The 20,660-nt window shown below is 36.5% G+C and overlaps 1 protein-coding gene across 4 annotated transcripts in view; it reads right to left on the bottom strand.

Annotated features, from left to right (window-relative positions):
- The window catches only part of TENT4A (terminal nucleotidyltransferase 4A), a 51,915-nt gene that overhangs the window by 20,818 nt on the left and 10,437 nt on the right, over nt 1-20,660 (bottom strand). For all 4 annotated transcript variants that reach the window (XM_065752819.1, XM_065752820.1, XM_065752821.1 and 1 more), the window contains exons 2-10: nt 17,648-17,771; nt 16,241-16,287; nt 15,255-15,375; nt 13,698-13,805; nt 12,766-12,894; nt 11,651-11,864; nt 4,809-4,935; nt 1,063-1,163; nt 626-798 (exon numbers count right to left, since the gene is read on the bottom strand). In XM_065752819.1, coding sequence (XP_065608891.1) covers nt 626-798; nt 1,063-1,163; nt 4,809-4,935; nt 11,651-11,864; nt 12,766-12,894; nt 13,698-13,805; nt 15,255-15,375; nt 16,241-16,287; nt 17,648-17,771 — 1,144 coding nt within the window. The remainder of the gene's footprint in view (nt 1-625; nt 799-1,062; nt 1,164-4,808; nt 4,936-11,650; nt 11,865-12,765; nt 12,895-13,697; nt 13,806-15,254; nt 15,376-16,240; nt 16,288-17,647; nt 17,772-20,660) is intronic.

Below are 20,660 nucleotides of genomic sequence, written 5' to 3'. Positions count from 1 at the left end.
TGAGTAATCCTTGCAAAGCATGTCTGTGCTTTATCATCTGTATCGCCCATCTCCACTAATTTAAAACAATACCCAAAGAAAAGACCTGACAATTGTAAGAGTCTGGGAACATACCTAAATAAACTACCGCCTCCTCTTCCATGAAGCTATGACCACAAGCATTTTCAAACTGCACTTTCCAACAAGGAAGCTGACAAAGTTACACGTGAGGGCCTCTCACCATTAAAACATGATTTGACTGTTTGGCTGAAAATACTATGTATTATTCATCCTCACAACAAAATATGATGGTCACATTCAATTTATGGTGCAAGAAAACAAAACTGGAAATTGAGAACGAGATTTTTCTTGATAGCAAGATTTAATGAGGAGATCTTTAACTATTCTGTTTAATTAGCTACTGTCAACTTGGCATATACATCTTATTACATCTAACTACTACCCCAATGGGTACCAAAGATTTAGGATGGAACAAAGACCTATTTCATTTAACGAAGAAGCAATTCTCTGAGCAGGGGAAGATATTAATCTGCTGTAGTAGCTCAGGAACAGTAAGTATCACACATTTTGAAGGGTGTGATAAACTCAGCTTATTAGTTTAACACATTAAAAGAAAAAAGCTTACAATGTCACTGCCAGAGAGTGATGATACAGATGACGCAGATGAGCCAGAGGATAACTGTTGTGTACTAGTCAATGACAAAGTCAAGCGTTGATTGTAAGATGATTCAGAGTCTCTGTTGTTGTTCTGTTCTCCATTGCATGGAGCTATCTGGTCTCTTATTTTCAACCTATTATCTGTTAACAGAAAACACAAGCACCAATTAAGAGCACAGAATATAACATAAGGATCCTCAAATCTAAAAATTACTTCTGTTTAACAAGCCAACAAATTGAAAAACAAGCTCAGAACACTAGTTTTGGATTAAAAAGTTACAAATTCCTTTTATGTTTTCCCTTAAGTACCTAAAATAATTCATTTCAAAGCACAGTTACTTTGAACTGCACCAAATCCAAGAAAAAAACGTTCTTGTTGGTTTCAAAGATTTCTGCTATACCTACCAAGTTCAGGAGATAAATTAATTTTGCTCCCCCACTTCTTTTTAATCCAGGCCCTGTAGTCAATCACTTCTTGGGTCACTTTGATGATCCTACCTAATGTGCTAAAAAAAATAAATTGTTAAATTAAGACTCTTGATTACATACATACTTGCAAGCATTTTCAAAAGCACTGAAATTATATTCAGAGTCAGTTTAAGATGCCCCTAACCAAAAAATCTTTTTGAACCTTCTTCATTTCCTTAAACCAGCATATGAATAACTGAAAGATCCCACTTTTTAAATTAGTTTATTACTCATCTCCTACCATGCTAACCTGAAAGGACTGAAACAGGTACGATTTTTACTTTTAAATGGAACTCAATTACCAAGAGCATATGTACAAATTACACTGTGTTTGAAAAAAGTCGAGTTACAGGTTCTTGCACTTCCTCAAACAAGAAGTATTTCTTCCACTCCATTAGAACATTTGTGTAATGCACTGAAGACTTAAAGTCCCAGGCCCACAACATCATTTGCTTACAGATTTACAAGGCATTTCGAAAGACCGCAACACTTGTAATGTAGAGGAAACAAGATAAAGAATGGCACAAAATTCCTTAAATTCTAACTTCATGCAGGAATTTTTAAGGGTAACTAGTAGTGAGAAGAAGCCAACCTGATCATTTTATCCTGTTAGCCTGCAACCAGCTATTGACAAGTACAGAGTAATCTTTCACCTCAAACCTTCCCAACTTTCATACAGGTAAACTGTATGCTACCTTGAACAGCTGTCTCCTAGTTTAAGAAATAAATTTTCAAGTTTTCCTGCCATCAGTGGGTAGCAGCTGAAATACTAGCTATACTAATGCTTACTATACATGAAGGTAAAATTATTTTAATTCTGAAAATCTTCAATAGTTGTAATAAAGCTCTTATTTATTTCACAACTTTAAAGGCACACTGAACCTTTGTTGGTATTTTTAAGGTGTGCTAATAGGGAAGACACAGAGGCAGTGTAAATACACTTAGGCTATTAGGCTATTTCAGCTCCTCAGCAAGGAGCAACAGTCATCATAATTTCACTGCAAGACCAAGTACCACATGTTTCATGTTTAGATTCTCAACTTTAAAAACAACACTGTGTTAGCATTGAAATAGGAATTTTAAGCAAACTTTAGATAACAAGTTACAAGAAAAAAAACTTTAGATCACATAAGTTACAAGTCAAATGATCCACTCATTCTGATCCACAGAATGAGTGCCATCTGCCATCTATTATGTAATTACATAAATGCTGTAATGCATGCTAGGAAATACAACCTTGATTTTTACATATAGAACTGAATGCTTTGACACAATTGTCACCACTGTCATAATAAATTCCTTGTATTCACAGCTCAGCAACTAAGTAGAATACCTTAAAAAAAAAAAAAAAAAGGAGCAAAACACTTTCTAGCTGTCACTAGAGCACAACTATGATGCAAATAAATCCTAAGATCACTCTTAAAAAGCTCAGATTGCTGGCAAGATTCAATGAGATGATATCTAAAGCTCCAGTCAGCTTCCCACAGCACAAAAAACACTGCCTGTGAAAGACAGTTACAGGGTACTGAACTTCAGAAATACCTCCCTGATAGTAAATGCGCAACAATCTAAAGCAAGAAGGATCTGTTTGAGCACACAGATTAGAAAAAAAAACATGAAGCCTTTGATGAGATAAATACTGTGAAGGGAAAGCTGATATTGCTAAATACTTCTTGAGACAGAATGCATTCTAGTGATGGCCACCCAGCATAGGATCAGAAGCAAAGGAATGGCAGTTTCAGATAGTACTTCTGTCTTCTGTATCAGCAGATCAAGCAGATCAATTTAACATTCCGACAGACCTGGGGGCTCCCTTGGCCAATCAGGGGCAACCCAAATCTAACACACAGGTCTATCAGCAGTGAGATCTAGTGGGTTAAGAAAAGACCAAACAGCTTCAAGCACAGAGATAGAAAAAAACACATCACAAAAACAATTTTTAAGATTCTGATCTGTAAGTGACAACACCAAACATGCAAAAACTTGCCAAGGCTTCCTCCAACTTTTGTCTGCTGGTATGATAGTATCTTTCACTCATTCACCTCCACCATTCATTTACATACAGGTAAGGAGGGACCTGTCAGCAATCTAGAACTTTACGAACTGAACAAATATTTCAGTCTTAGTTATAGTGAAGAGGCATCGTAACACAACCAGATTTCCATTCATTTTTTCATATGATCAGATGTGCTTCCCAAGTATGGCTATGCTGCTGTTTAGGGATGCAGTCTGAGCACACACTGATACTCCAACAATATGACTAGTCAGTATTGTAGGCCAACATCCTGATTTACAGACAGATAACCCCAAGGATTAATTTATTTCATGTACATACATACAGCCCTAGAGAATAACTTATGACTATCTAGCAGTACAATACCACTCTCTCCATCTTATCCTGAACAACTTCCTGCTGCTTCTGATCTGTCCTTCAAGAAGTCACAATGGAAACTGGATCAGCTTTTTGAGGTGATGGCACTGTTGATGTAATTGCCTTCAATCAGACCAGGGAGTTTAACTCACTCAGCTTCTGACTATAGACTCATAGATCTAACCAAAGGCAGAGTCAGGAATAAGTAGATCAAGAAGAAAATGAGCTGCTGACAGGGATAGTCCATTGACAGATAGGCTAGACAAGGTATAACATATTTCCTACTATAGAAACCCTTCCAAGATGATGAGAAACTGTTTGGACTAGAAATTTCCTGAACAGCTTATTAACCTCTCATGAGGCATTCTAGAAAGACAATGTATGAGGAAGACCAGGAACAGAGAAGAGTTAAGGTAATTCCTGAAACTTGGACTAACTACTTTCAAGACTCAACTGATCACTGTTTTTTCACAGCACAGAGAAAAAATATAATGAGAAGCCCAGACAAAAGATAGCCTTCTCTCCCAGTACACTTCCAATGTCCTCAGAATACTACTGGAATTCCAGGAAAGTTCCAGTGAAGATACGCCCCCTGATCTATCCCAGTTTGTATTGAAGGTCAGGATTAAACACCACACATTAGAGCACATAACACGAAAATATGATCTAGCTGAGATACCTTCCTTTTTTCTCATAAAAAATATACAAAATTTGCAAAGGTGAAAGCTGAGAACAGACTAAGCTGAACAGTGTCTCTATGAAAGACATCAAAATGTACCCTAAAAATGGCACATTTAGAAGTATGCTAGCATTTAGTGTCTGTTCAAACATTACTGCCTAAGTGAATTGATTCTAACAGTTTAATTTCATATGAAGCCTTTTAGAACAGTTTTGGGGACCACATATTAGAGAACAGGGCAAATGTCTAGCCTTTGTTTAGTTTTACATGTAAACTTTGTTCAAAACCTTTTCTCTGTTGTATTACAGGCAGAAATTAAAACAAATGTTAAAATCAGCAGTCCTTCCTTTGCAATACTTTAGGAAGAACATTTATGGAGAGGCTACTCTGTCATTCTCGCACAATAAGAGAACCTCACACTGGATTAAATCTGGCTTTTGTCATGCTGTCTTCATTTCAATGCTGCACACGAAGGTGTAACACTCTCATGGCACTGGGACAGCCTGAATTTCTAGGCAGATTTCAATACAACTGCAGTTAAACAATAAAGAGCAATATTCCTTTTACTGATTAAGACTCAACATTTCTAATAGATTACGGAAACAAACAATATTCAAAAAGTGGACTAATTACCTCTCAGAATCTCTATTTGGATATGATCTTGCAAGTGGTGATACTGCATGGCTAAGAACAATGTAGGCATAATCAAAAACTTGTTTCACTTGCATGGCACCGTAAGAACTTCTGCCAACGTCGTTTCCTGAAATAATGTGACAATCATCAGATTTTTTTTTAATAAAAGTTACCAGAAAATCATTCATACTTAAAGCTCAGAACCCTTAACAATACAACTTCACTTTGTTTAAACTGGTCAGACCAATCTGTTCATATTAGGTACAGCTAAGAGTGCCCATCTCATTAAAGGGTGCTAGCTTTAGGAATAATATTCAAAATTACACGTTCAGTATAGCATGTGAAAAATACTGATATTAGAGCCCAAAAGAAACAAAATGTAGCTATGAAAAAACTTTAAGTTGATCTCTAAGCAGGAACCTACCTCACTTACCAGTGGAGTTTTGGCAAGACAAACTCAGCTTAGATTTTACTTTGCAAATATATTATCTTCACTGAACCAATGGCCAAGTATACTTACATCATCTCTACTTCTCAAAACTACAGCTGAATAAGCCAATCCATATGGGTTGTTTATCTTCACAAGATAACCGATTTCCCAAAATCTTTATTGTGTAGGATTCCACAAGTCTGTACAGCATTGCTTTTGATCAAGTTAGCAGTAGTTCTTGGCTGTCCTACTTCATGCATATTCTATTTAGAGCCGAACTCCTTCCAAACCCAGCACCACAAGAGGAATCACAGAAGTTAAGAAATAAGCTAAAGCTTCTATATCAGTAACCACATACAGGCATAAGTCTTCCTATTTGACACCCAGGAAGATCTTGTCAGTACTAGCAGAAAACCGTTTGGGGTTTCTGTAGATATATTTGGTACCAGACACTGAAGGTTTGCCGTTCCTATTCAATTTAAAGAACACTTGAAAATAATTTCCCTGAAATTGCATGCCCAAAATACAGATTAGATGCTGAGTGGGCAGAAAGCTGCTTATAGTACGAGGCTCCCTCCTTCAGAATCATACTTAAACTGTTAAGAGAACACTAGAAATTTATGAACCACTAGAAGTATTTATTTTAAGATTGCAAATCAAATCAAGGCCCACAAACAAGTTACAGTGAAAAATCCTCTTTGAAAACTGATACACAAAGGATCAAGTCTATCATTTGAAATTGAATCTAACGATGCTGAATTTAACTTGAGAGGAAACTTTCACTCACTGAAGTATATTGATCCAGAAAGACATCATAGATAAAACAGGCCAAGATTTGCCATCCAGGAGAAGCAGCCTTGGCTTCATTACTTGACTATACATTGTAGCCCTTCAAGACTCCCCAACAATAATGCCATTTGAACAAGAAAGGGTAACTAATGAAAACAGCTTGGGAATCACAGCATTTTGGAAGCACAGGATTTCTTAAATAGTGTATATGATTAATTAAAACCTGATTAAGAAAGACTTCATGCTTACTGAAGTAAATGGGCATATCACATAATGTACTGCTGAAGTATCTAGCAGAAACCAGATTTAATTACAAAAGCCTCTCTAAAGGAGATATTTACAATTGGATTCTACTCTGAAGTAGGAGGCAGGCCTTGGAAAGAAGCACGCTGTAGTTCAGTGCTTTACTGCTAAGTGGTTGGCAGAGACTTTCCCAGAGGATTTAGTCCAAAGGTAACTGCATAGAGACCAAGGTATGCCAAGAGACAAGACATCAGAACAAAGACATTATACTAGAAAAAACAGATTTAGTACACATTTTCTGGGGGCAGAAAAAACAACAATGTAGTTTCCGCTTAATGACATACAAAAGAGAAATCAGATGAGAAGCACTAAAGAAACAGGAACAGTATTTACAAGCAGCTAAACATGTGTGATTGCACCTACCACTACTACCACTAGATTTACATAACAGAAATTGAGTATCTGCAGTCAATCAAATCACATTAGTGTAGCTAAACATGCTGTTAAGACAACTACATGTAATGCGCATCCTGGAAGGAGCTATACCGAAACAAAAACACCACTGCTACTAACTATAGGTTACTCCTTCTGACAGTTATTCTCATCTCTGCCCTTCTGCCAACAGAAGAAACCACAAGCCTTCCCTAATCTACTTACAGCAAACTCAGGTAGTATAGTTTAAACCACCAAAGCTGTGTATGAATCTTCATTAAAGCAGATTTGAGAAGAGGCAGGATAGCTCATGCCATAGCATTCCTAGGTTCCCACACTGCCACACTCTGCAGCTGTTCATAAAAATATCTGAATAAGGAATTTTATTTAGTTATACAGTCACAGGCCTTCTGACTGGCACTGCATCTGAAAAGCAGGTATGGAAGCCAAAGCTTTGTGAGCTACAACAAATAGTACCCAGTTAAGTATGTACAGAAGGTGACCCTACTAAATCTAGATGGCATCAAACCAAAGCAGCCAGAAGATTACATATATGTATTTGCTGTTTTGAATTCTAAAAAAAATATTTAAGGAATAAATTTACTTCTGATAAATTACTCTTGTTAGCACATCACATCTTACATACCAGAGCATCCTTTCATCATAGTCTAAACTGAACAGTTAAACCACAAACAGATGGTTTTATGCAGATTCACAGAACTCAATCTCAGACACTTTAGTAAATAACAATGGTGTGTAATTCCAAATCTAATTCCATTCTTACTCTTTTTCATTAAAGGGTTCAATCCTGAAGAAGCATACCTAAAATGTCCATCAGCAGCTATCAGTACTATCACTCTGTCAAGCAGCCTTTCATTACCTGAAGCAGTTTCAAAAACATGGCCTGGAAAGGCAGAGGTATAACGATTAGCTAAGACTGAAGCAGAGCTGGTTTTGTTAAGATATTACCTACTAGTTTTAAGTATTACCTACTACCTACTGATCTTTTCACAACGTTTGACATTGAGGTTCTTTCAGCTGCTACCCTCAATATATTTGCATATTTTTATAAATGCATATATTTACACACACTACTTCTAATGACAAAAAGCAGATTTTGAAAGTTGTGATGAATACCTTTGGAAAGTTACTATGACTAGAACAGATAATCCTAATAGCTGTCAAAGCTATTTGTTTCCCATGTTTGTGGCATATCAAGATGCAGAATAGCAAGTGAATAAGAAGGTTATTTGACTTACAATGGTACCTTTCCAAGGAAAGGGTATGAAAATTAACATACAGAGTTTCTATGAATGACTATACTAATCCAGTAACACAGAACAAAGACCACCACTTTTCTCACGAAGAGAACAGCAGATATGAAACATCAAGTCTTAGATTGACTTGCTACATTTATTGCTGCCAATCTGAGCCAAGATTAAATCATTTCCACCCTGAGCATAAAAAACATGCTTGGTGAACCTTGATAATCTCCTCATAACTAGAAGCAGAAGTCTCTCTAACAATCTGCTAAATAAATTTGAGGTTTGTGTTAAAAAACTCACAGATTAAAGATTTGTGACCTACAGTAAGAGTTCTGTTTTCCAAAACAAGATAGTGGAAGGCAAATTGAACACATACAAACCTCCCCTAGGACAATACAATTTACTCTGCTCTACTTCGTCCCCATGAGCTGCAATTCTTCTCAACAGTTTCTGTTCTTTGTTTTAACAAAGAAATGGTTGTTTTTAGAAACTGATGCAGTAGTAGCTTCAAGAGATTTTACGAAAAACCCTTTCAGTGGTTAATAAGGGAAAGATTGTCATCCCATTATCCTGTCCTAGAACATTATTCTACGTGTTGAACTAGTAGTAAGGCATTAATGAAGGTCAGATAGAACCTATCACTTTAAGATGCATCACAGATAGATTAGTCTGACACCTCAAATGCAGATTAACAGACTTCCCACTTCAAGTGTAGACTCTTTAACATCTTTCTTAGAGTCTTTTATCTCGAACCACAGAAACCATAAGCCTCCAGCAGTCAATAAACAGCCCTGAAGATGCTTAGAGGAAGCCCTGCAGCACCCAGGAAAATCTTATTCAAACCAAAACCACTAAATTCAGAAATGATGCCCATTCCTTCCAGATCTAGGAATTTGTAATGCCCTAATCAGGAAGAACCAAAGTATCATACTGCTTTGATTACATCATTTATCTGCTAGCCAGACATTATTTTACATTAAAAAGTGCCTAAGACTTAAAGTAACTAATCCCACTGAATTTAACCCTGTCCCCTCTCTAAAGCTATGAGTTACACCTTTCAGCATACTGCATGACTTGCACGTATGCCCCTAAGAGGGACTTTTTAAACTACCTGGGTAACCTCAAGAAGTTGAAAGGACTTCGGCATCCCTTTGTTATTTTGTTTTTCTGTCTGATTTCTGGATTAAGCAGTCATCTTCCAAGGCCTTCCTCAAAGGCTTAACCAGAACTTCACAGATCTATGACCAAGCTGCAGAACAATTCCTCTTAACAATTAAGAACATGTACATACAGTGCATAAACAGGCTTTTAAGGGAAGTTCCTCAGCAACTCGTACTAACCCCTAATCTGAGCAAACTGTGTTCTCCCCTTTACCAACACACTTCCTCCCATCTCCCTCTTAGTACCAGCACTATCATGAAGTTCTACATTAAACTGATATAACCACAAACTAACCAAGCACCAGGCAAGGAACTGAACACCTGGGAAAGTGCAATGTAAGTAGTAAGACTAAATTAACAAACCTAAACATTATCTACATACGTTTGATAGGTACTTTTAGATATTATAGGACTATGTTACTAAGTTTAGCTCTAAAGGGACTATATTCATGTGATCTGATTCAATGAACTATTTTGACATTCTAGGAAATCTTACTCCTTGTTCCTTTTACTCCTAGTCCTAACAGATAGGTTCTGCAGCTTTACAGTAGCTACCAGATATTATCACTAGAGCCCAAAGGGATAACATATTGCAAGTTGTGAGCTTTTATTTGCCTTGTTAAAATACTTTCTCCCACAAAAAAAAAAAACCTCAAGTCTATAGAATCTCACTTAAAACATAGTTCTTACCAGCTATTTGAGACCGTGTAACTATAGACTTTCCTTCCAAATTACAGATGTTTGCTACTGCAAAATTTATACTATAAGGAACAGTTGAAAGCCCCTACTGGACATCTAATTTTCTCCTCTCTTTTAAGGAGAAAAGGGAGAAAAAATTACAAGGCTTAACTGTAAGTCACAATTAAAATATTGTGCAGTGTAAGAAATTTAAGTCCACAGTAGATAGGGAGACCAGATAAAGGTTTCTGACTCCAAAGAAATGTAGTCATGCTGCCACTGAAATGGATTTTCAGGCAAATGATGCAGAGCTATTGAATGAAAGCTAAACATGATGGAAGTTGCACAAAACCACACTTAGGCCTGGCCAAGTACAAGAATAATGGTGGACACAACCTTAGAACTACATACATAGAAGTGATTAGACAAAAACATCTTAGCAACCTGTTGTAAAGAACTATCAACACTCAGTACATTGAGTATTTAGAAAGCAGCCAAATCTCACTTCTTGAATTATTGTTTATAATGTGCTATACATAAGCAGTCTACTCACAACTGGAGATAGCATAAAGGTTAACTGCCAGTTAAATTCTAGAGATACTAATGCTTGAGTCCAAATTAACCGAAATTTCATCTTGTAAAAAAGTTGGTTTGGAATTCCAGCTACATACAACAATCTAAATAAAATCCAGACCAAGTATTAGTAATTGACAACTTTAAGGCTCTTAAAAATTAGTCATTACTCTGAATGTAACTGAATCAGAAGAAATCTTCAAGAAACCAAGTATTTTAACTTACTCTCAGATGGACACGTAATTAAAACTGACATTTGCTGAAGGCCCCCACACAACACAGAAGCCATTTACACACACCAGACTATCCCTACCAACACTATAATCTAGTCATTCCCTTGATATACATTCATGGCCATATACTTCCGTGCAGTCTCTACCATCATACAGAATAGGTACCTTATTTATGTGGTTCATTTAATTCCTATATAGTATAAACTTATACCACAGAATCATAGAATGGCCTGGGTTGAAAAGGATCTCAAAGATCACCTAGATTCAACCCCCCTGCCATGGGCAGGGTCACTAACCACTAGACCAGGCTGCCCAGAGCCATGATTAAGATTGAAAGATTAGCCCACTTCTCCAGCAAGTGCAGGTCCCTCTGGATGGCTTTCCTTCCCTCCAATGTATCAACTGCACCTCTCAGCTTGGTGTCATCCACAAACCTGCTAATGGTGCACTTGATTCCGTTGGCTATGTCATTCATTGATGAAGATGTTGAAGAACAATGGTCCTAAGACCAACCCTTGGGGGACACTACTCACAACCAGCCTCCACCCAGACACAGAACCAGCCAATCAGTTCTTAACCCATCAGACACAGTCCATCTTTCAAATCCATACCTCTCCAATTTAGAGAGAAGGATGTGGTTACATGTAGAATAGCACCACAGACTGTAGCAGGAAAAGCTACACCTTTTTTTTCCTCTCATAAAAAAATAAACAGTTCTCCCTACTAGTAGTTCTTCCAGGATTTTCTGGATCTCTTTCCATCATTACTTTCACCACTACCAGAGAATCTTAAGTACACATCTCCGAATTTCCAGTGCATTATTTATCTGCACTGTTTGTATACAATCTAGTTTACTCAGGCTAAGAATCCTCACAAATTTCAGTTCCTTAACCCTTAGTTCATCTCAGTTGCTGTATTTCACCACCAAGAAACCTCTCCTCTGAGCTGCTTATCAACACATTTAACAGACTCTAAAGTAAGAGCGAGATTAAAAGCTGAGCCAGAGCCCTAGAGTACTGCAAAAAGTGTACAGTCTTACCAGGCAGAAGAGGATCTTCAATACACAACATGGATGGTCTGTATCCATTGGTCATGACTTTCATGATTTCTTCTTTGGCAACATAGGCACCTCCATTTTTTATTCTAATACCAGTTTTCAAGTAGTTAAAATTCCTTCCATAGAGTTCAAAGAACTCTATCAGAAGCATTCCAAGGTTTTCATCCGCTCTTCTGGCATCAATTCTTGGATGCAGCTGGGAGAGAACAGTTACTAATTATTAAAAATTAACATCTGTCAGACTACAACAGTACAACAAAGAACTCTCATTTAAACAGCTGAATATAGGCTCTACAAAAGTCTGAATTGAGTCATTAATCCATGTACTTAAAATGATTTTTATGTAACCAAGAGGGGGCAGCACTTCAGCAGCATATGAAAAAAGAATTAATTCTTGCCACCTCTAAACTTTTTTCTAAGCCAACAGTAATAAAGTACATACCACATCAAGTTTCAGCAACAGAGTAATAGTTGTTTTTTCTTTTTTTAAATAAAGCATCAGGCTTAATGTTTTCAGAAGCAGAAAAACTATTTACTCCACCTGAAATTCTTTACCTTCTATTATGCATTTCATATTAATAGAAATACTACTGTCACAAAATATTGACAGTAACTACATATTTTAGGTGACTTGTGAAATTTTTAATATCTGTCAGCTTTAAGTATGTTAAAGCCTAACCAATAAATATACAATTAAAGCAACTTGACTGCTTAATTTCTTAAACACCAAAATAAACTACTCTCCACATTCAGTACCTGTAGTCTACAATGTAGCGACCAATTGCATAGATCATTCAGGTACTGGAACAGACATAAGAAAGTAGTGCAATCCTCATCACAGAAACTGTTATAGAAAGCAATGTACCACCTCTATGCTGTTCATAAGTCTCCTGCATCTATTCTAACTCACAAATCTTAAGAGGTTTCAGATGTAGTCTAATGGAGTTGCCAATGATCAAACATCTAGAGCTATAGCAGAAAAAAACAATGCATTGCTACGGGATTATAAAGAAACAGCACCTTCCTAAGAAGGCACAGTGACAGAAACCAAAATATTTTAAAGAACACAGAAGCAAATAAACAAGGGACACGCTTACCTGCAGGAAACTAATTGCCATTAAAATTAGGCTATAAGAGCTAATTCCACCAGTAAAAACTTCATTCAAGTCCCTCTGAAGTAGGAACTGTTTTAATACTAAAATCAAGTAAGGCAGCAAAGAATATTTCTGCAAAGCAAAATAAGTCTTATCAAAGATACTGTCAACATTCCAAAACATAACAAATACTAAATCTCAACATAGATTCATCTAATACAAAAATGCTGTTCAATAGTGCATCATTAAGTGTTTCCTCAGGAAGAACTGAAGCATACATATACCCAAAACTCATGCAAATACAAAAAATGCAAATACACAAACTCATACTTTATCAAGTAGCCTGAGTAAATTTAACGCTCCCCCCATCTCCTTCCTAACATGGATTATCTCTATATCCATCACTGATTAGCAGCCTAGTTTAGACAGTGCTTTTCATCTAAACAGTACTTTCATTGCACAGGGTAAAAAGGAACTTGATCTTAAGTACTTACATACAGAATAACTGTTGTTAGACATTGTTTAACAAGCTGTATTCATATTTAAACATCATTAGAATTTCAAGTAAGCAAAACTTGTACAGCCCTGCTTTAGAAGGGCAGATTATCTGCCTGCAGATCTAGATGACTATACAAGTCCACTCAAAATACAGGTTTCTACACACAAGCACTAGCATTCAACTGCTAGAAAATTATGTAACAACACAGCTTCCAAGCTTACAGTTTCTAGCTTACAAAAAAAGCCTGCCCTTCTACGAAGGCAACATTCAGTAAATAACAGTAGAAAATAAATTAAAATACCCGTGTTTAATTAGCATTAATGAAAACAGTCTTCAACAGTAAGTTTGCAAAAGTCTTAAGCCATACCAAAAAAGTTTAGCTAAGCATCTAGTGTATCCTTGATAAGTAGTATAACATTCATTGTACAGCTGATACCTTCATGTATTCCTTGATAAATCGAGCTGCCTTCACACCAGTTTCTACATTAAAACTGATGTCAACTTTCACTTCCGTCTCCTGGTCAGTAAGTTTTATTATTGGTACCTGAGAAGATGAACATAAGGTTTTATGAATCACCAGAAACACAACACTGGTGCTCTTCTCCAGCCATTCAACATACATGGATACAATTACCAAGACAAGGAAACATGTTCTTGAGAAAGGGCAGCAATCCTAACTTGCCTTACAGAGAACAATTTTTAGTGAGGTGATTAAAATCCTGGCATGTATGATCACATTAACTTATTGCTCATGTACACCCAAAGAGCTGTTAGGGATCTGTCTCTATTTGCAGTACCCGAGGTGTTTTGTAAGACAACTCAATTTGCTTAATTTAATGACTATGAGAGTCATTAACAGGAGATACTCTACTCCCATAACCTGTAAGAATTTCTGACCCAGCAGCGTGCCTTTCAGCTTGCTAAACTGTCAGATGAAGAAGTAAAGCAGAAAAAACAAACGGCTGCCTATTGGTTTATCAAACTGAACTGGTTCATTACAATCACATGAAAGCCAGAATGGACAAAAGCAAAGCAGGAACAAGTGTATTTCTCCTAGCAGCAATACATCACAACAGAATTACTGAATACTCAGTTTAGTCTCACACCACTGCCTTGAGGACAGTATTCCACAAAATGGTATATAAAAGCATGTTATCTCAAACATAACCTAAACTGCAGCTCATGCATTTATTTAAAGTTGATCTAGCATTTATTTTTCATCTCTTTTATAGCTCAATTTTATATTAATAGCAGAGGGAATAAAAATAAAATAAGCCTAACCGGTACAGCTAATAGCTGAAATCTCACTCTCAGATAAACCAAAGACCACCATAGATGCTATGTGCTGCTACTCCTAAAAAAAGCTGTAAGAACTTTCTGAACCTTAAAGGGTCTCTATTTCAGAGACCCCAGAAGGGAGCAGCTTACTAATATGAGTTTGCGATATTCCACTTATTTTCCTGGAGAGAACAATTGCTCAGTAATGTAATATTCCCACAGTACATTTTTACCACATTCAATGTTTGATCCACTAGAGTCACAAGATAGATGCAAGAAATTCTACACAGCAAGCGTGGTTAAGCTTAGAACACTTCAATATACTACTAAAACAAGATTTCAAATAGTTTTTCTCAAACTGAGTAGCCCTAGTTGCTGGTCCCTGACTAAAATGCAAGTCCTCTTAAAATTCCATGGAAAAACATGATACAGTTAACCTATTTTACACTTTGCAAATACAAACTTTCAGGAGATATTTACTGACAGTAAGAGCATAAAATATGACTTTACAACCAAGAGAGCACACCATACCATAATTCCTGTGTACCATTGCTAAGCATACACATCTAAAATCTTGCCCCAATAGAGCAAAACATTATGTTTAAGTCAACATCAGTTGCTTAACAAATGACTTAATTTTAAGATTATTCAATCAAGTGTTATGATAAGGAGTCTGAAAACTTTTCTGTTCAGTATTCCACAGATTGTTACTTACTGTAGCTTTATCAAGTACTTTGATGGAATATGGCTCAGCCACATTGTGTTTTCTTAGTGCTTGCTCCAGCAACTGTAGAGGGGGGCGCTCCCATTTCCCAAAAACAACTAAATCAATATCACTAGACGAAAAGAACACATACAAGACACATTATGTGAAAGGTACAGTAGTCCCCTGAAGAAAATGGTAAAACTGCCATCCTACATGCTTCAAGTCCTGCAGGATAAACACTTTTCAACTTCCAACAGCCTAGATTTCAAAGTTAGCTTTAGTAACATTAAAAGGTCAGCATGCTTTCTGATCCTAGCTTCTTGTTTCCAATCCTCTGATAAGTTCTTGCGACAGTGCCTTCCTGTTTTCTTCCCTGACCCCTACAATTTCCAAAGCCCCAGATTTCCAAAGCCCCAGATTGATCCTGTCCCTTATCTATTCATGCTGTATCAGTAATTCTTCAGAGAAATTAAATTCCCACTGCTTATTGATAGCATTATTTAAAGACAATACAGTCTTTAAGATAGTTACACAAATTTCCCACTACCTTTATGACCATCAATATGTACGGAACCATTAAGTGATAAAAAACACTTGCACAAAAACACTCTACTCTTCAAAGAGTTGGGAAAAGCCAGCTGTGACAACTCTTCTAACTTTGCAATTACTGTGCTACACTAACTCACTTGATTTAAAAAACAGTCTTCAGATGGCAAGTACTAAACTTGTCAGTTCCACTGCAACTTCAAAACAAAATGCCAAAGACTAACCACAAAGAAAGAAAAGGTATTTCACCAAAGCATCACCAAGCACCTGGTGCTGACACTGGTATATCAAATATTTATCAAATCTAAGTTGAATGGCTCTTCCCTTGGTCAGGACACTGATCAAATGCTTTATTGACAAGTTTACATATTTCAGCTTGAATTCCTCTCAAAATTTTACCAGCACTCTAAAAGAAATCAAGCTTTTGATATAAGTAAATCTTTACATACCTAGTTGGAAGATAAAGCCCTGTACTAAAGCTGCCAAATATCTGGACCTGAGGAAAAAAAAATAAAATCACATCAGTGAAACCACTCATTAATTCTCACTTAGCTCCCTCAAGATTTGTTCTGGACCTGCTACAGACATAACCCAGAATATAAAAGTTTTAACTTTTTTATACTGTTTCACTTGTAAAAATGCATTTTCTCTTATAGATGCAACTATACAGGAAATTGTATTTTTGACACATAAAGCAACTACACAGCCTGCAAGCCAGAAAACACAAACTTTTGAGAAGTCCTTTTACTTGTTTATTTTACTTGTTTATTTCCAGTTCTACAATAGTAGAAGCTGCTATAAGTTTCCTTCCTTCCCATGCCCTCTTCCCTCATAAGACAGCTTTACTGATTGTTTCTGGAAGCATTTTTTTTTAATTTGTTATGTTTAAAAGCAAATACATCAAATTATTCAATTCCTAAGAAACAAACTCTAAATTTTACTGTAAGGATGACAAATTATGGTAGAGCTTGGGGATGAAGGTGGAAAGAAGGGAGTATGCTGAAGAAGCATCCACAATCCAGATCAGATGCTTTCACCATGATTCCATCCTAGAGAATTAAAATCCTCTTCCTCTGTTGCAACACAATTTTCAAGTTTATTTCTTTGAAGCAACCCATGAAAAGGCTGGGTCACTTCCACACTTATAACCATTACCATGATCTAGAAAAATCTCACTGCTAAGGAAAACTGCAGGAAAAGATGAAGGTAGGATTTACAGTATCTTGAGCTCAACACTCCTCAGTCTATCTCTTTGAAGGCTATGAAACCATCAGTCTGAAATGTTTTTACGCCTGTTAGTAACATCATTCTTCCAATTACAGGTAGCAGAGTCATCATCAATATAGTCTGTATGAAGTTTCTTCTGGGCAGTTTTCATTTGGAAGGGGTTTGCTCTTTGGATAAAGGGTTTGAAAATGAAAGAACTTTGGCTGGAAGATACCTCCAGTCAAATTTTCCCACTAACACAGAAATGAAGTAACTCCCTCAATGCCAGATTTATGAATCCAAAAAAAAAAAAGGAAGTTTATTTTTAGAACTGCCCTGTTACATAATATTTGTGAATACATAATATTTTAACATTTAATAAGCTTTCACTCTAGGAAGCATATCCTAAAGTGGGCAACTCTTCACATCCACGGTTCTGAAAATGAAAAAATTGTCAGTAGTCTCCATTAACCTGCTATCTAGGTTTTAAGTTCTCTACTTTTTAAAATAAATATCACAGCTCTAGCAGTATTTTAAGTCAGCCACACTAAGTCTTATCTGTTCACTTCTAAAAAACAGAAAAATAAAAATGAGTTAAGCGACTTGAGCTCTACAACATAACACGAAACCAGTGCTTAAGTTATACTCACATCAGCTGTAGGCCAAAGATCCTTAATGACCGTTTCTATTCTTTTTACCACTTCTCTTCTCATAGCTGCTTCTTCCGGACGAGGGGACATGAAGTCATAGAAGTCAATTATTTCTTCATGTAGTCTAAAGGAGAACATGGTATAATTACAGTTATAATTCAATTATTGGAATAAATTTCTCCCCAGAAAAAAAAAAGCCATAGGTTTTCTCTAATATCACCATCCAAGCAACACCAACAGTACTTCCACAAAAAAATGATTGTCACAAATTACATTTTGGAACAGGAAGCTGGACAGCTTAAAGTCTAGGACTGGTGTGGACAGGGAGCTGATACACTTAATTTTCACGGCAGCACAACAGGGTAATCTCAGCAGTACCTACATATCAGCTTTCACTGTGTTACCTAACTGCTAAAAACATAAAATAGCAGGTCAAAAACACTAGTATATATTTGCTATCCTTCTTACTTGTTCAGCAGTGAAGTGGGAATTCAATTTCTAATTTTGTTGCTGCTTGCTTTAAAAAAAAAATGAAACCTACACAACAAAACAATCTAACAGAAGTAATGAACATCTTCAAATAGGTTTGCTCTTGAGGGGCCCTTACTTCTGTGCATCCACAGAAGGCTATATAAAAAGGGACATTTGACTATTCCTTGATACAAAAAACATACACTTTGATAAATGGGGATTTCTTTGACAATCCAAGTAATTTACAAGCCACTCATTCATACAGGAAATAGCTTCCCAACTGAACTTATGAAGTAAGGACTGTTAAATATATTCTCAAGTGTAAAGTACATTAATACCAGTGCTACATGAGATCTCATGATCTTTATATACCTGTGTTAAATGCTTCCATTTTACACTTTCCTGATACTATAGAACACTCACTGACAACTGAGAATTAAGATGAATTTAAATTTCAAGACAAATATAAATGCTTGCTTTCAATGAAAAAGAACAAAGCCATGCCAAACTAAATAACAATTTGTTGAAATGAGACATTACCAGCATCTTCAGCAAAAAAAATGATGCATTTATAAAATTTCTCTAATCCAAGAAACAAGTTTGCAATCCTGTGTACTGAAATCTGAACAATGCCCTAAAAGAAACACAAATTCAACCCATCAGTTAATAGATTTAGCTTTCCAGAATGAAATGTTTACACAGCTAATAGAACTCCAGTTTTGTATTTCTATGACCATTTTCTAATTCATTTTCCTACAGAATTCCTATCCTATCGGATATCCTCCAACAGACCACACTTGGAAGCCATTGCTCACACTTCAGTGTCAGAATTCCTTTCCAAACACAAGAACAGTAAAGCATGAAGACACTTCTTTTAAGAGTACGAATTTAGAATTATCATTTGCCTTTCCTCTTAAACTGCTGATCTACAGCTAAACATTTAACTCCAGTCAACAAACTAAATTTTTCTACTTCCTGATGAATGCTTTCCAAAATTTCAGAGCCAGATAGGAGGTTCAAACTAACTCATTTTATTTCTAGGAGGGCAGATATTCCCTAACACCCCAAAGAGAAGGAAGTAACTGAGCACACTTAACAGCAGTGAAGCCCAACTAAACGCTTCCTCTTGTCCTGTGTATAAAAATCAGTGGTAGGCAGATACAAAGTGAAAGCAAGAGAAAACAAAGCAGTTATTCAACTGCCTTGCCACAATTCTTCTATGCCTCCCCTGAGTTTGACATACTTTCACAGTGGATGCCAAATATGCATTAGCTCAAAAGACTTCTGGATTTCTCCATGTCTTTTTAGTCCATTTGTGCTTTTGTCACTTACAATATTCTAATGACAAGTTAAATATGCACCATAGTAAACATGTGCTTTACTTTAAACTGTTGTCTGTGAATTATTTTATTTGGTGCTCTTTTTCTTGAGACAAAATGTGACTACTGGCAGCAGATCTGCAAACAATATTTTGCAGACACAAAGTTCACATTCACTCATCCCTATCCACAAGCTTTTTTTCCCAAGCTAACAATCCTCATTGTTCTTCTGTCCTTTCACAGGAGTAGGTTCAAAGTTTGATTGCTGCTTATTCACCTCATTTTCAGTTGCACCATGTTTTTGGCAGGTGACCAGTTACACACCACTTACTCCATGGCACATTTATTTTATTGCCCATTACAAGCTTATTTTATTGTCCATTACTACTAACTGCTATTTCAGGATCTCTGAGCACAAAGCTACTCTTTAGAAATTGTTCTGAAGGTGCTTAGAGATTTTTTCTGAACAATTACCACAAATTGTCCACTCACTTGGCACATGCCTTTTATTTACTTTTCTTCATATTTGTGTCTCATTATTTACCAGCATTTAATTTCATCTGCAATTCGGTAGTCTAATGAATAATAAACTCCCACTGCAACCGTCTGCAGTCAGCTCTGGCTTTCTACTTAGTGCTCTGCTCTTTTCTCATTAATTTCTTCCCTACAGGTATTTGTGAATATATCAAGCAACCAAGTCTTAAGTAATTCTACCAATAGTCTTCCTTCATTATTATTATGTGAATAATTTATTCTTTCCTTTGGTTACTTCTAAGCAGTTAGCCTGTAAGTTCAGCAAACCTATGACTTTTTTTAAAGCTCTCAAAAGTAAACCTCAAATGTTCTTCCAAAAAATAAACCAATAGCCCCATTATCACCCTGACCACACATGTAAAGATTAATACATATCCTTCAAGGAACTGAAGGTAACTGTCACACACATCTTCATTAAGGCTTGCACTAGCTCCTTTGTGTTTACTCACACAAATCAGTTGTGTTACAATATCAGCCAGATTCAGCCACTCCCAGACACTGCTGAAGAAAGTGTGTTCATTGGAGCCATTCTGCAGTAGTGAAGAATGGGACTCTCAATCCTAAACACAGTGCACTATACTGTCAGCTTTCAGCAGCAGCCTGGAGTTTGTTAGTGAGGTCAGAAAAAATACAAAGTACACATAGACTGTGATGCCTCAGTGAGCCTCTGTTCAAATGACCAACAGCCT

The sequence above is a fragment of the Cyrtonyx montezumae genome, unplaced genomic scaffold (assembly GCF_038088225.1).
Source record: "Cyrtonyx montezumae isolate F1298 unplaced genomic scaffold, pur_monq_1.0 scaffold_8, whole genome shotgun sequence".
Taxonomy (NCBI): Eukaryota; Metazoa; Chordata; class Aves; order Galliformes; family Odontophoridae; genus Cyrtonyx; species Cyrtonyx montezumae.
The sequence above is the reverse complement of the archived record's forward strand: the minus strand, read 5'-3'. Positions and strand labels throughout refer to the sequence as shown.